Source organism: Camelus dromedarius, chromosome 12 (genome assembly GCF_036321535.1).
Source record: "Camelus dromedarius isolate mCamDro1 chromosome 12, mCamDro1.pat, whole genome shotgun sequence".
NCBI lineage: Eukaryota > Metazoa > Chordata > Mammalia > Artiodactyla > Camelidae > Camelus > Camelus dromedarius.
The window spans coordinates 50,341,064-50,354,459 of record NC_087447.1 but is presented as its reverse complement, the minus strand read 5'-3'; the positions used below and the strand labels follow the sequence as shown (position 1 = coordinate 50,354,459).

The following is a 13,396-nucleotide window of genomic DNA, read 5'->3' as shown; positions in this document are numbered from 1 at the left end:
TTCTAAAATGGCAGCAATAAGATTACCTCTCTACCTCACAGGATTTCTGAGGAGATGAAACGATATATGTAAAAGAACTCTATAAACCATGAAGGACAACAGAAATGTTATTTTTGTTTTTGTTGTACTGGTTGTCGCCTGAAAGTTCTCAATTCTAAGACTTTTTGTTAGTTTCAAAATAAGTTACAGCCTTAACTCAAGGCTTATTTATATTCATGCTATACAGGTATGCATGTAGATATTAAACACACATCAAATCAAACAACAAATTATTTACTGACTTTTTCACCTACAGAATAAGCAAGTTATACTAGACTACTATTAAGTTTCTAAACTCCTTGGTCCACCACATAGGAAATTATATAGGATATAAAAGCATGATTCTTGCTCCCAAGTTTAGATTATAATGGAGGAGATATATAATAAAGATATACATATAGCTTTGTATTTTGGGGTAAAATCAAAATGATTAGGGCAACTAAGACAAATATAAAGAAAGAAAAAGAGTGCTTTGACTCGAAATGGTCAGTGAAAGCATCATCACAGAAAAGAATTCATGCAGCACAAAAAACTAGAATAAATACAACGTAAGTTCAACCTTCTATGAACTTTGTATTTTTGAAAAACCACAAAGTTGTCCAAAAAGGTTAAAGCAGGGGGAACGAGGGGGAATGACTCTTCAAAAAAAAACAAAAACAAAACTGAAAAACTGTCTTCCCAAAGAAAACAAAATCAATATACAAGATATCTGGAATTTATTACCGTTAACATATTATATTTCTGCTCCCTTCCCCTACCCTCAAACACTGGGTAGAATATATGCCACACCATGTATAATTTCTATTAAACGTCCAAAAAATCTAGATGATTGAAGGACACTATCCTACAATGCCAAATGCCATGTGAGGCATATAACAGTTTTTCTTTACTTATTCTAAGTAGATGTATAGAATTTAAATTTAAGAGAACATTATATTAGGGAATCATTCTTTTTATATAACCTAAGTTCTCAACTTTAAGAATTTGTCGTGATGCTATAAGTACCCCTTGGTTAGGTGAGAGGACCTATGGCTTTGCAACCCAACTCTGAATATCCAGAAGAAAGCAAAAACTGCATTGGTAGACAGATAAGGTAGAACAAGACTTTTCACATGGAGCACCTATCAGAGGCATCACTTCAAATAACATCATCCCAAAGGGACTGGGGAGATTACTCTTTCTCTTTCTGCTCATACTCTGAGTAGCTGACCACTGTGAAGTATCAATGCAGCAACCCTGACAGCTGTGATGCAGAATGAGAGTGTGAAAAACATTCCCTGAGTGATTTCCCTCTCTACTTTTGGCTTGTGCTTAGACTAGATAAATCTACTGCCTACCAAGTCTGGTGCTAGGGTCAGAGTGCAATGGCTGAGATACCAGAAGCCTGATCTCACAGCACCATTTGATTTTGCAGTGTACATCCATCTAGACTTCCCTAGCTCTCTTGAGGATGACAGCCTGTTGACCTTCAGAAATCTTTCCCCACAGATCATTTAATAAATATTTACTGGACATCTATTACATGTTAGGTACTAGAGATACACACTGTCCTGCCATATCCAAAGGCAGATTCAGGCATCTTTATGGAAGAATGTCTCCTACGTCTTTACTATAAAAAGCCTGTATCACACTTTTATAGAATCGTAAGACCTTCCAGCTAGAAAAAAATCTAAAAGTATGTTTACTGCCATCATCAATCCTATGCTAAAATCTTCAAAATATCTCCACCAGTCCAGGAACTCCAGCACCAGAGAACTCACTACTTTCCAAGACAGTTTCCTTCCACCTTTGCAGTTATGACAATTAGAAAATTTTCTTACATGGAGTGGAAACAGGTCTTCTTCTGACTTCTACTCAATGAATGCAGTTCTGTCCACGTATCTACAAAGACTAATTCTTTTCTTTCTTCCATGTCACAATCCTCAAGATAACTGACAACAGCTCTGATGTTCCCCACAACCCAACCCAATCTTCATGGTCTCTTCTCCATGATTAATGTCCTGTCTCCACCAACCATTCTTCATATAAAATGATTCCCAGATGCCTCAGCATCTAAACCATCTCCTCTAAACTAAACCCAAGAAGTTTATATCCCTTCTATGATGTAATATGTACCTTCCCTCTGAAGTACTGTCATAAAGCACAAGGCCTTCACAGTGTTTAATGGTTTATACAGCTTTGCTAGAAATGTTCCAGAGAACATTAGTTCCTCAAGATGTTCTGCAAAAGAACGGTCCTGTGGTCAAAAGTTGGGGAGCATTTTATATTACATATTCCACCCTTCATCTTTTATAACATTTATTAGCACACAAGGGCTCTGAAAAATTCTGCAATAAGTATGTTTTGCTTAACCTAGATTTATTCATCACCCTCACCATGAGTGACTAAGATCATGAAGCTTCTAGAAAAGTCACCCTAGAAACCACACTGTACCTTACTTAAAGTAAATGTCTTTATAGGATGCATTTTTGTATTTGCCTCATGACTTGTTCTATGTTAAATCCCTATCCTTGGTTTTGTCTACTTTTTCTCTCCATTTTACTTCACATAATCTCGTATTCTAGTCTACCTTAAAACCTTTTGGCAATAAAGAGAATACAAAGAAAACTAATATTTTTCTTTCTTTTTAAAAAATCTGGACCCAATAAGCCCCAAAATCCTATTCCCAAGTGAGAAAGGGAAAAAAAAGAAGATCCAGTTAGGAAGGAAAGGTCAGGAGCTGAGGAAGGTATATGGCCCAATCTTCAGTAAGTGACCTCGGCAAGTATGGCCTCAGTCCATTAGGGCTGGTCATCTAGCTATCTATCAATATGTAAAAATATTTCAGGAGTACTTAAAAGGTACACCCACAAGGTTAAGGGAAACCCTAGAAAGGACAAAATGTTTTGGACTCAGGCAACCAAATTGAGTTTATAAGGCTGAAGCTTAAATCTGTGCCATAGTTAAGATTATTGCTTTTCTGTTTGTTCATTCAGTGAAACTTTTACTGGGTGCCTACTTAGAGCCAGCTAACCTCTTGCTAACCGTTGAATACATAGAGATGAATATGATCCTTGTCCTTGAGAAGCTAGTAGCCTAGTGGAAAAGAAGATTATATTGTTTATATTATATAAACAACAACAACAAAGTACAAAATAAAATGCTCAATGATAAAATAGCTGGTAGTACAAGCAATTTTAGAAGCATAGTATACAAGGAGTGATAAACCTTCCCAGAGTGATCAAGAAAAGTGCCAGAACAAGGTAAAGATGAAGGTCTCTATTCTAGCATGTGAGGAGACAGTTCAGAAATAATTTATAAGGCCTAAACTTCTCCTCCTTGGGGGTAAGGAATGGTGGGGAAAGTTTAGAAGCCATAAGCAGAATCAAGAAATCTTTGGCATAAAAGACATCCTTATTCTAAGACTTGTGTAAAGAAGTCACGAGAAAAAGGATATGAAGTCAAGGAAAAGTTGATTCTGTCTTACAGTAGAGTGCCAACTATCAACTATATAATGAATAATGAACTTCAGAAAATCATCAGTGGATGAGGAAATATGGATGCTAAAACTAGCAGATAAATGTTTGATTACAAACATGATATTTATATAGTCTCAAAGTATCTCCCCACAAATTACTATTAATCTCAAAGGGAAATACAGTAACTTCATAATGCAAAAAAAGAGGAAGACATCACCTTAACTAACCAAGAGGTCAACGTTATCATCATCAACACTGGGACAAACTGACATCAGTGCCTCTTGATAAGATAAAGCTAATGACACATCACATCTGTGGAATTCCTGCTGAAAATAATGATAAGGAAACATCAGACAATACCAAACTGAAGAATATTCTACAAAGTAACTGATCTATTTCCTTCAAAAAATATCAAGGTCAAGAAACAAAGAAAGGCTGAGGGATTATCCAAGTCCAAGGGAAATAAAGAACCATGACAATTAAGTACAACTAAATGCAATACATGATCCTGATTTGGATTGTGGACTGGGGGGTAAAACTACAAAGAATACGATTAGACAGTTGATGACATTTGACTGGATTGTACATTACAGAACTGTAACTTCATATGTCTTGATTTTGATAACCATATTTTAGTTATGAAGAGACTAACCCTTAAGAAATATAAACCTACAAATGTAAGTATTTAGAGGTAAAGGATATGATATCTACAACTTGCTCTCAAATGGTTAAGAAATTTAAAAATTATAAACACAGAGAATAAGGGGGGACAGAAGGAGAATCAATAACAAAGCAAATGATAAAATATAAACAAGTGGTGAATCTAGGTAAAGAATATACACAAGAGTTCTTTTTATTCTTCTTGTAACTTTTTTGTAAGTTTGAAATTACATTAAAAGAAAAAGTTACTAAAAAGAGAGAGGCTAAACTACAAAAGCAATATAGAAGAACAATGGACTGCCATATAGTGCTTATGTTCCTAGTAGGTATGATCCTCATGTACTTTGAAAACTAAGTATGAGTTTTAGACAGATCAAAACTTTTACCCCTTTCTCTTTAAATTACAACATACATATCCCCAACCTCCTGCCTTTGTGAGAATGTACTAAAGAGCTATACAAAGACATGGGGAGAGGAGTAAATATGGATTATAAAAAATGGCTTTATAGTCAACTGTATTAGATATGCCTATTTTGAACCATGAAATTTTTCTGTATTATGGAATACTTTAAAAAGAAGTAATATACAATGAAAGATAAAAAAACAAAAATAAAAATAAATGATGCCATATATAATAGATCAAAAAGCAGAAAACCTTACACTCAATTATTTTTAGAAACAGTCAAACTTTTGTCCCATTCGTAGAATGAAAATTGAACACTGACTAATGAAATGGCATGTTAAGGAAGTAATGATTGGCTTATAGGTCCCTTAGGAAAAGACTAGCAATTTCAAAAGATACCTGAGATTACGTATATGTAGACATCTACTGTTCAGGTACCCATTTTAGCACCAACTCATAAGTTAAACGTTTTACCTGCTCTGTGAAAACATTTCTCAAGGGGAAAAAAGTCTAGTATTATTCAAATAACTGCAGACTTAAAAATAAAAGCAGAAAAAGCAGCTGATACGTTGAACCAAGAATGAAATATATACATATAAAATCAGTAAGTCCAAAAGAAATAATTAGAAAATAAGCATCACTCCACTGTAACAAGACATAAACTGATTCAAAATCAATACAGAATAAAGTAAATCTTAGCAAACGGATTCATAAAATATTACTATTATTGATAACAAAACTATCCATTTTGTAAAATGAGTGCCACACTGTTAAAATCAACATTCTAATTTACTTTTAATTGATGAGTTTTTAAAGACCATTTCAAATGAAGCTTTCTTGTGGTCTCCACTGGAGTGTAAACTTTCAGCCCTGCTTTTTTTTTTTTTTTTTTTGCTTGTTACTAATAAAATTCTTATACTGGAGTTGTATGTGTATTTTTTTAATACCGTATTCTAAATTTTAAGCTCCTAGAATACAAGAACTGTATTTTATTTAAACTTTGTAGGGTCTAGTAAAGTGTTTAGTACATCGTATAAACTAATCAATAATTGTCAAACTGAATTAATGGAATAATCAGCTTGAATTAATGGAATAATCAGCAGTTTGAACCATCAGTAAGACTTATCTGGGAAGAGTCCACTGAAGAGTTAAAATAATAAGATGTCTGCACAATATGAAGAATCTGTATGAGAAAGGTGAAGGTGCTAAGAAAGCATTCCATAGAGAATAATGGGGAGATGAGAAGAGGAAATGGAATGAGTAAGGAATGATCAAGAGAAGATAAACAGCTTCACTTGGATGCACCAGAGAACATAAGCAAAGGCATAAATACACCACCTGTCAATATGGGTGGTTAAGATAACAGATAGACAAGGGTACTAGATTTGTAGAAGATCTCAAAGCTTATGATCATGAGTTTACTTCAAAGACTTCCTAGAAGAACATGATTAAAACAGCACTAAGGATAAAGAGTTTTCCCCTAGTACGGAGTCTGGCCTTATAGTACCTTCCTTATAATTAGAACAACCATACAATTATCATCTAAACTGAGTGAATGAGAATGCTATTAATAATTACTCTAGAACAGAAAAGACTAGGACTTGTCCCTTGCAAACTGCAATGTATGGTCACCCTACTTACAGCCCACTAATAGCCTCACCTCTGGTCACATCGATCCTTTCTCAAGGTTCAGCAACAACCATTTCAAAAGGTATATTCACCTTCTTACATACTTCTCCTGTTTACTCAAAGCAAACAGAAGGACTCACAGCTCTATCCAGTTTGATAATACCTACCTGCCAAAATCATCATCTAAAGTTTACCAATTATTTGATGAACATATGCCAGACAGGAAAGGATGGTAAGCCTTACGAAAAACAAAACTTCAGCTCACTGATTACATACCAAACGAAAGACAATAAAATCAAAAGAACTGACAAATCAAAGCATACATGTTTGTTTGAGATCCCTAGATGCAACTATTTTGGCACTATGTTAGCAGTAATTATATAAATCAGAAGTAAAGTGGATCTTACCTTGGGAACTTTGGGAGGACTCTGTAGAAGAGGAACTACTATCTGTGTAACTCTGTGGTTCTTCTTTTCCCTCCTGAATAGATGAATTACCAGCCTCTGCCACCCTGGATGCTTGCTGTAATGTTTCTGTGACCAGCTGCCTTGTTTGTTCACTAACAACTGTGGCTTGAAATGTCACTGGTTTGGGTTTAATAAGGACCTAGAAGAAAAGCAGAAATACACCCAGTATAAATTTTAGAGCATTTTAAAAATGCTTAACTTCTAGGTCATAAACAAGTATTTTCCTGACATGGAAAATCACATTCTGTACATGTATTATGCTTTGGGCACAACACTGTTTATCAAAGACAAATTTACTCTATGAAAAAATTATAGCAGGCCACATACAACATTTTAACTGGTACATGCCAGATTACAACAGCTATGATTCTGACAAGAGCCTTTGCCCCTGTTTTTCCTTGCCTAGAATGACTTCAGGAGTCATTTCACAATATGTAGGATATAGAGTAGAATGGTAGCCATAAGCTACTGATGGCAGAACAGAAAGACAAGGTACCTAGATTCCCAATGGAATTTTTGAGCCACAAAAGCAGGCCAGGATTCCCTTCCTCAAATATTTAACACAATAAAAAATAAAACCCTAATTTGTTTAAGTCACTGTTCTTCAGGTTTCTTTTCATTAGCAACCAAATGAAGTTCCTTATTTTATTATTTAAAAAAATCTTTTAAAAAATTTAAATTGTTTAAAAACATTTGGGGGGGGGTTGGGTTTATTTATTTATTTATTTTAGAGAAGGTACTGGGGATTGAACCCAGGACCTCATGCATGCTAGGCATGTGCTCTACCACTGAGCTATACCATTCCCGTCCAGATGAAATTCCTAATTAACACACCTGCACAAAGTAAACTTGCTTAGGACCTAAGTTATCTTTGAGGAAATCGCAGATGAATGCTGATTTAGACAACTATGAGAAGCAACATGGAACATGTGGTAGACAACTTCTGGCAAGGGTCAAAATCATAGACACTAAAACAAGTGAAATGGAAGGAAAATTCAAACTGAACCATTCCACTTCAAAATTTGGACTCTAGGAGTTAACTTCACTTGGGTACATGGAATAAAAATGTCACCATGTCACAATTATTTTTTATTTCACCCATATATAAGATTCTAAACCTTTTCAGGCTCTATTAAGTCATTCATTTCCCAAAATTCAAGAATGAAAACATAGGTTATAGATCACAGAGCAAAGCAACTGTTACAGTTAAAGGCAATTTGAATTTGCTTCTAATCACAAAATTTATTTGTTTAGATATATAAACTATTTGGCCACCATTCTGAGGGAACTGATTCTAATGGCAAATTATTAATTTATAGGTAAATTATTATCTTCTACAAAAATTCTAGAGCATTTCTCAACCAAAGCTGACATTGCTTCCTTTGATAGTCTTAGAAAAGTAGTTAAAGTACATGTAAAATAAAGAGTAGCCTAGCTACACAGGATTAAATGCTGAGCCTCAGTTTCCCAGAAAAGTTCTCTTATTGTCTACTGGTTGAAAAAGGAATAGATCTCTAGCTTTTCCATTACTCAGGTTTCAAGTAAATCAAATTTTATAAGTAAAGATAAGCAAAGTGCTTTAGAAGGCCATATAAGCTTATAAAAAATAAATACTTTTCTTTGAGAGATTTATGAATAACTATCATGCTCCCTCAACCATCTACTTCTCAAACAATATACACCTTCAGTGAATTTTATTCCAAGAAATCCAAAGGGAGTCTTTTCCCTAATCTTTGGTCATAACATGACACAAATATTTAGGTATCAAAAAAGTACTGAAAAGAGAAACACAGGTTTTGAAAATAGATGATTATACACATTCAGTCATAACTTTTAACAATCTGATTCTTTAAAGATTACTGATCATTTCATTCAAATTTCTACCTTGGAATTTTAGGAATTTGAAATATATCAGAGTCAAGAAAAATCACATCTTATGGCATACCTGTGTTTTCCCTTGCTGCCCGTAAACAATTTTTGTTGGGATGATTTTAGCTGCTGGTTGAACTGCAGAACCTATTCCTTTTGGTTGAGTTACAATCATTTTGGTGATGGGTCTTGTAGCAGTGATAATAGCTGGCTTGGCTCCTGTTGGCACTGTCTGAATAGTCTTTTCTCCCTAAATTGAAGTCAGTAAATATATGAGATTTATATGCATTTAAATGATAAAAATTATCCTTTCACTGAAGTATCACAGAAAGGTTTCGCTGGGACGATGGGGAAATGGCTGTAAATTATGCAACAAAGTACAATGTTTCCAGGCAATCAAAAATCTTAGAGCTAGTTAAAATGATCTTAGAATTCATCTGACTAACTTTCTGTCCAAAGAAGGCATTAAATATTTCTTGATGAGTGAATTTCTAAAAATTACCTCATGTAAGAATACATATTATACTGTCTCATTCACAGAATACATATATTAAAAGTCAAAAATTATAAAAGAACATATATTAAAATGTTAACAATGGTTATCTCTCAGAGTTCGGATGATAGGTCTTGTCTCCCCCATTCATCTTTATTTGCTATTTATATGAAATGAACATATGTGTGACAAAAAATCACTATTCATTAGATCAATAGCTAAATGTAACATATACAAAATAAACTGCCTAAGTTCCCCAAATATGAAATTACAAGGATATATAGCAGAATGTCTTTGTGAAAAAGTATGGGCAAGAGATGAAATCAGCAGAGATATTAACATTCTTTCTGAAGTTATATGGGAAAACACAAAGGAAAAACTTAGGACATTTCCCACATTAGTATGTTACTAATATCACTTTAGTCTATTAATGAGATAGTTTAAGCCCATTAACTTTTCACCATTTTCTGCATTTTCATCTGTTTTGTTGTTAAGTACCATTTTCTGGTCATTTATGGAGTCAATACTTGAGCTTAACTGAAATAAATTCAAATACAGTGATTTCACTAATCTATTATAATTTTAAAAATTAAAATCCATAAAATTAAAAAGGAAAGGATCTAAATTTTTTTTACCTTATTACTCTTAATTTTCTACATGCATAGCCATCTAATCTTAGCCAGTAAAAATAAAGCACCCAGGTGAGCTGGCAAAAAGGTAATCACTTTGTGAATTTATAGCAAACGATTATAAAACTCTCAGGTTTAAGTATCTGCTGCAATTATCTAAGGGAAACACGAAGTGTCTGCCACTTGTGTGATTACTTAACACACACACCCTTCAAAGCAGCATCTCTGGAAAAAGCTCTAGTTCACTTGCCAAAAGCTGCTAGTTTGTAAGTGGGCATGCCTATTAAAATAGCCCAATGGGCTATTTAACGACCCATTCAAACCAATCAAAACCAACTATCAGGCTATTTTTTGGAAAAGCTCTTCTGGGGTGGGTGAGTGTGTGCGCGCACGTGTGTGTGTGCGCGCGCGTGTGTGTTGTGTATGCATACACAGGTGAGCAAGTTTTAAGTATAGGTGCATGTACATATGTGGTGAAGAGGATAGTCTTATACTCTGATCTGCTTGTTTTAGTATCATTTCCTATGTCAAACTTCCTATTAGACATATCCAGCAGCTAGGATCCACACACCACTCTTAGATCTATGTGACCTTAGGACCTAAGGTACATGGCATCATAATATCAAATTCATATCAAACTTAATACCAAGTTCAAGAAATTACAAACCAAAGATAAAGGGTTCTGAAAACCTGAATTCTAATCCTGGACTTACTTTTGGCTTACTATATGAACACAGGCTAGGAAAACTCTACGTTTTCCCATGTGATAAGAATATCTAATACTGGACCCCTACCAATATTGTAAAGACTGAGTTGCCTAGGAAACTACTAGAAATCAACTACAATGAAGTATAGCATTCTTTTTCCTAGCAAAGTAGGGACATTACCAAGCCTAACAAGTTAAGTACAAGAGTAATACAATAAGAAAACACAATTTATTGAGGATTTCCTATGTGCCAGGCACTGTTCTAAGCACTTTCAAAACAGCTACCAGTTACTGAACATAATCATTGGTAGAGATCATCATCCCCAATGTACAAATGAGGAAATTAAGGATAAGAGAAGCTGAATAAGTCAGGGTCAAACAACTACGATACTCAGAGACAAAGCCTAGGTTTGGCTAACTCTAAATCTCTTAACCACTGCCTACAGAACTATAAATCAATCTGTTACGTATTCGATGTTTTTTCATTAGCTCAAAGAGGTAAAAATGAAAAAATGAAAGTAGCAAATCCTTGTCATTAATTTAGTCTTAGTCCCAAATATTTTTCTTTGCCCGGCCTAGGTGAAATACTAGACTGGTATCTATTGGCCATAAGCAGGAATAAAATTGTCCTCTAACAGAAGCCCCTCTGTAGTTAAGACAGTGGAATCCTCCACCTGGACCAAGCTAAGCATCTAAATCATGGTCATAAGCAACCTAGCTGTGAGCAACATGTTTTAGAAGTTACTGTGAAAAATGGCATCAGTAGGTGGTATTTTAACAGTTATTACATCACAGTAGTGGTAAATCAAGCCATTCTGGCCATTGTGGGTTCTGAAGTCCTTAGGCAAATATTTGTATAGCTGGTCTTTAAAATCCTCAGTGGATTGCTGAGTCTGCAGTTCAAGCTCTTACTTACTCCAGCATTTAGCAATGTTGTGACAACGTTTTTGCCCGGGAGGCCTTGAATGGTCGTTCCTTTTCCTGTTGTCTTTTGCACAACAATCACATTGGGCTTGGAAGTCATTGGGATTGTAGTGATTTTGGTAGTCGTTCCTTAGAGAAGGGGGGAGAAAAGGAGGCCTGAGTTAAGGACTAGTGATATTTGGTTATTTCTGTTTATGTTGCACACAATTAATACATGTAGTCAATGTCATCCCTCGATGACGTGAAGACTGTCATGAGGATGAAAGTGAAGGCCTGAAAGAATAAATTACAAGTTGTCCTACAATGAGAGAATATTAAGAGTTAACTCTTAAAGCATCCATCTTTTTGGAATCTGAGGACCTACACACCAAATTCAGAATCTAAAAATATCATTATCTCCTTCCCCATCAATATTCTCCTGACTAGTTAACTGAAACAAATCAGAATCTCTAATACATGATAAATATTTCTCCCAAACCTGATATTATTATCTATGTGACTAGTGTGATAGGAAAACTCTTGAAAAACAATATAAAAAAGAGGTAAACACTTATCAAATAACACCAAATTGTAGAGAAGATTTATGAAAAGAAATAAGTCATCTATTTCTACGTGACCAAAAAAAAAAACAGTGACTCACAAACTAAGTCAGATAAAATGTGTACCCTTGGAATCTGTAGCACTGAAGAGTCTGAGAATGAAACTCTGATTTATATACATATATGCATATATTTATATTTTCAACCATTGAAATCTATTTAGTAGATCTATATCTACTAATCCAAACATAATATTACCTTGCCCTCTCCCCTAAATCCTTCCACAATCTGCTGCTTTTTCCACCTATCAAATCTACCTACCAAATTTATACCCTATATTCTTCTAATTGTCCAAATTGGAAATCCTGAAGCAAATCTTTGACTCTTGCCTTGTCTTCACTCCCTGTATCCCCTAACAAAATGAAAGCCCCTTGAGCTCCACACTGTATCTTTTTATGTCACTGACTCCTCAGTGCTTAGCATACACTGTATGGCAATTACTCAAGTAATCATTGTTCAATGAGTATGTGAATGAATTCACCAACACATGTCTTCTTTCAAAATGTTATCAATGCCAGCTCAAGAGACAGGCCCTCATCTCTCTTGCCTTCCCGTATTTCCTCCCTATTTCAAGTTTCTCTATCATGCAAATAGCTCTGATGCTCCCTGTCATATCAAACATCCTTAAAAAAAAACCTAATTTCATCATGTCAAGAACCAACAACATGTGAAATTGGTCAAAAACCTTTCAAATCCCCATTGTATTTAGTCCCAACTATCCCTTTTGGGTTTCAGAATCTTTCATGATCTGGCCTTAAATTTACCAACTCGATCTTATTTGTTCCTACTCTACAACACACACCATAAACTCTAGTCTAACAAGAAACTTCTTCACTATGGCTTCCTATTACCTACCACACAAAGACTAAACTCCTCTGCTTAGTCCTCCAGGTTTCCTCCAACTTTAATTTTCAGGATTATCCAATATAAACCTCTCCTTCAGTGTGTTGGTTTCAACACTGGTACTTGAGCACACCAGTCCCAATCCCAATGCTACTTTGTGCCTGTAATTTCCTCTGCCTATAAAAACAGGCAAGTCATACTTCTCATCTTTAGGCTTGCATATCATTTATCAAATGACTAAGCAAAGAATGAATACACATTAAAAACATGACTGATTAATATATTCTCAAAAAAAAATAAAATTTTATTCTTTTCTACTGGAAAACCTTAGCATTCCTTACTAGAGATTTAGAAATAAGATTGCTCTAAGAATATTCTAGTTATATGTCAATTTTTGGCAATCTTGCTACAAAATCGTTATAATACACTTGCCATCATCTAATGCCTTATCAGTCCAAAGTAATATGCTCAGGTTACATAAAAAGGCACTTTTAACCATGGACCAGTTTCACAAATGCTTTTCCCTTTATCTGTAGTCTCTGAATAGTGAGGGGTTAAGAGCCACAAAGACAAAGCTGCCCATTATTCATTTATATCAACTTTAACTCTTAATTAACTCCAGTCCCTCTTATGTGATTATGATGCCTCCTCTGACAATGCTGCCTCATCAAATATTT

The 13,396-nt window shown here is 34.7% G+C and overlaps 1 protein-coding gene across 15 annotated transcripts in view; it reads right to left on the bottom strand.

The window, feature by feature from the left end:
* EMSY (EMSY transcriptional repressor, BRCA2 interacting) overlaps window positions 1-13,396 on the bottom strand; it is a 75,786-nt gene that overhangs the window by 16,138 nt on the left and 46,252 nt on the right. For all 15 annotated transcript variants that reach the window (XM_031460390.2, XM_031460399.2, XM_031460393.2 and 12 more), the window contains 3 exons: window positions 11,270-11,406; window positions 8,602-8,775; window positions 6,597-6,795 (listed from right to left, as the gene is read on the bottom strand). In XM_031460390.2, the coding sequence (XP_031316250.1) occupies window positions 6,597-6,795; window positions 8,602-8,775; window positions 11,270-11,406 (510 nt within the window). The remainder of the gene's footprint in view (window positions 1-6,596; window positions 6,796-8,601; window positions 8,776-11,269; window positions 11,407-13,396) is intronic.